The sequence below is a fragment of the Trematomus bernacchii genome, unplaced genomic scaffold (genome assembly GCF_902827165.1).
Source record: "Trematomus bernacchii unplaced genomic scaffold, fTreBer1.1, whole genome shotgun sequence".
Taxonomy (NCBI): domain Eukaryota; kingdom Metazoa; phylum Chordata; class Actinopteri; order Perciformes; family Nototheniidae; genus Trematomus; species Trematomus bernacchii.
The window spans coordinates 1,384,900-1,387,399 of NW_022987733.1; the positions used below are offsets into that span (position 1 = coordinate 1,384,900).

General features: G+C 41.8%; 1 protein-coding gene across 1 annotated transcript in view; it reads left to right on the forward strand.

The window, feature by feature from the left end:
• bbs9 (Bardet-Biedl syndrome 9) overlaps nucleotides 1–2,500 on the forward strand; it is a 186,893-nt gene that overhangs the window by 79,480 nt on the left and 104,913 nt on the right. Inside the window, 2 exon segments of the mRNA XM_034145825.1 lie at nucleotides 1,280–1,452; nucleotides 2,108–2,260. Of these exon segments, the coding sequence (XP_034001716.1) occupies nucleotides 1,280–1,452; nucleotides 2,108–2,260 (326 nt within the window).

The following is a 2,500-nucleotide window of genomic DNA, read 5'->3' on the forward strand; positions in this document are numbered from 1 at the left end:
TAGAAGAGACATGAAGAAGAGGGGACACATGTTGATGTAGAAGAGACATGAAGAAGAGGGGACACATGTTGATGTAGAAGAGACATGAAGAAGAGGGGACACATGTTGATGTAGAAGAGACATGAAGAAGAGGGGACACATGTTGATGTAGAAGAGACATGAAGAAGAGGGGACACATGTTGATGTAGAAGAGACATGAAGAAGAGGGGACACATGTTGATGTAGAAGAGACATGAAGAAGAGGGGACACATGTTGATGTAGAAGAGACATGAAGAAGAGGGGACACATGTTGATGTAGAAGAGACATGGAGAAGAGGGGGACACATGTTGATGTAGAAGAGACATGAAGAAGAGGGGACACATGTTGATGTAGAAGAGACATGAAGAAGAGGGGACACATGTTGATGTAGAAGAGACATGAAGAAGAGGGGACACATGTTGATGTAGAAGAGACATGAAGAAGAGGGGACACATGTTGATGTAGAAGAGACATGAAGAAGAGGGGACACATGTTGATGTAGAAGAGACATGGAGAAGAGGGGACACATGTTGATGTAGAAGAGACATGAGGAAGTTAATTTTGCATAATAGGTGACCTTTAAAACACGTGACTCTATTAATTAAGTCAGGGATATCAGAATCAGAATTCTCTTATAAGTTCCACAGCGGGTACTTCTTACAGTGTTTCAGTAAAAGTGAAATTACAGATAAAAGGCAAGCAATACTAAAGTAGCTAACCTGTTAAATATATAGAGAAAGCACACATATTATTACAAAACAATACTCAAGTACTCATCCATGGCTAAAAAATGAATCGCAGCGTTTAAATAGCTAATAGCTACGCTAGCTTGAGATATTATAACAATTATGTTTTGCACGTACAACTGACTATTGTTATTGCAAAGTAGGATTATCAAAAAAAGTATATATAATGCACGTTACGGTGTATTGCAAGATCTCAACAGTCTACCAGGGCGGCAGGGCTTTTATTTTGAAATTCTACATCAGAGAGTCCTGATATCGTCTGAGTGACACTCTGAGATGGACTCCAATTATATCTTTCAACATCTTTTGGTTACACAGATATCCTTTGCTTCAATTCTAATTCGTATAACCCATTTAAACATCTACCTTTTTACGTTTTTTCACAGCCTTTTAATAGAGATGCTATCTTTTACTTTTCTCAAGTCACATCAAAATGCTTTTCATGTTCATTGATAGGTATAATTGTCATGTTCACATACCCTGCCTGAATGTGTGTGTCTGTGTGTTTGTCAGAGCGTTACCGTATTCAGAGCGACCGTTTTGAGGACATGTGGTTGGTGGTGAATGAGTTGGTGCAGAGATTCGATCAGCATTTCTCCACACTGGGAGTGCAAGACTTCAAGAAGAGCTTCAGTGGACCGCTCCCCCTGCAGGAGTACTTCCTGTCTGTAGACCACCACTTCCAGGTACACACAAGAGTTGACAGTCAAAAACTAACCAGGTCCTATGTCTGTTCCGAACCCCTTTTCCTTAACCTCAGTCGAATACATTGACGTGGGGTTAAGGATTTAAGGGAAACTGTTGATTCATTTGATCATTTCACATTAATTACAGTCATTTGCCTTTTGGTTTAACATATAAGCAATTAAAAAAGTTACAACATAAGATGCAAAATGATTAACAAGCACTGTAGCTTACGTGATCTGTGTTTGTCATCCGAGAAATGATAAGTTATTGTGGGACAGAATTACCTCTCTCAATTTTGTGAATGATTTTCCATTGTTTCCTCTGCTAAAAAGAGATAATTAAGGAGCTTTCATTTAAACTCCTTTCCTGTCAACTAGATAATTCAAACAGCTCGTATCATGGCTGCTACTCATTCAAGGTCACTCCGTTAGAAACCTTCCTGAGAAAAAAAGACACATTGGTCTCAAACTCATGGCTAAATTCACCCTGAGTGTTTCCTAAACAATGTGTTCTATCTCCCTCTGTGTGTGTGTGTGCGTGTGTGTGTGTGTGTGTGTGTGTGTGTGTGTGTGTGTGTGTGTGTGTGTGTGTGTGTGTGTGTGTGTGTGTGCGTGTGTGTGTGTGCGTGTGTGTGTGTGTGTGTGTGTGTGTTAGCTGCGTGTCAGTGCTCAGCAGTACCAGGATCTGCTGTCTGAGCGGGCCGTCCAGTTCAGAGCCATCCAGCGCCGCCTGCTGACCCGATTCAAAGACAAGACCCCGGCCCCCCTCCAGAACCTGGACACACTGCTGGACGCCACGTACAGCCAGGTCAGACACACACACACACACACACACACACACACACACACACACACACACACACACACACACACACACACACACACACACACACCACACACACACACACACACACACACACACACACACACACACACACACACACACACACCATTCGGTTGTGTCACTCCTGCACTGCTGATATGGATATCTTTCCTTCAAAAAATATCTCAAAACTCACTCATTCACTTTCAAACGTTCAACCATTTT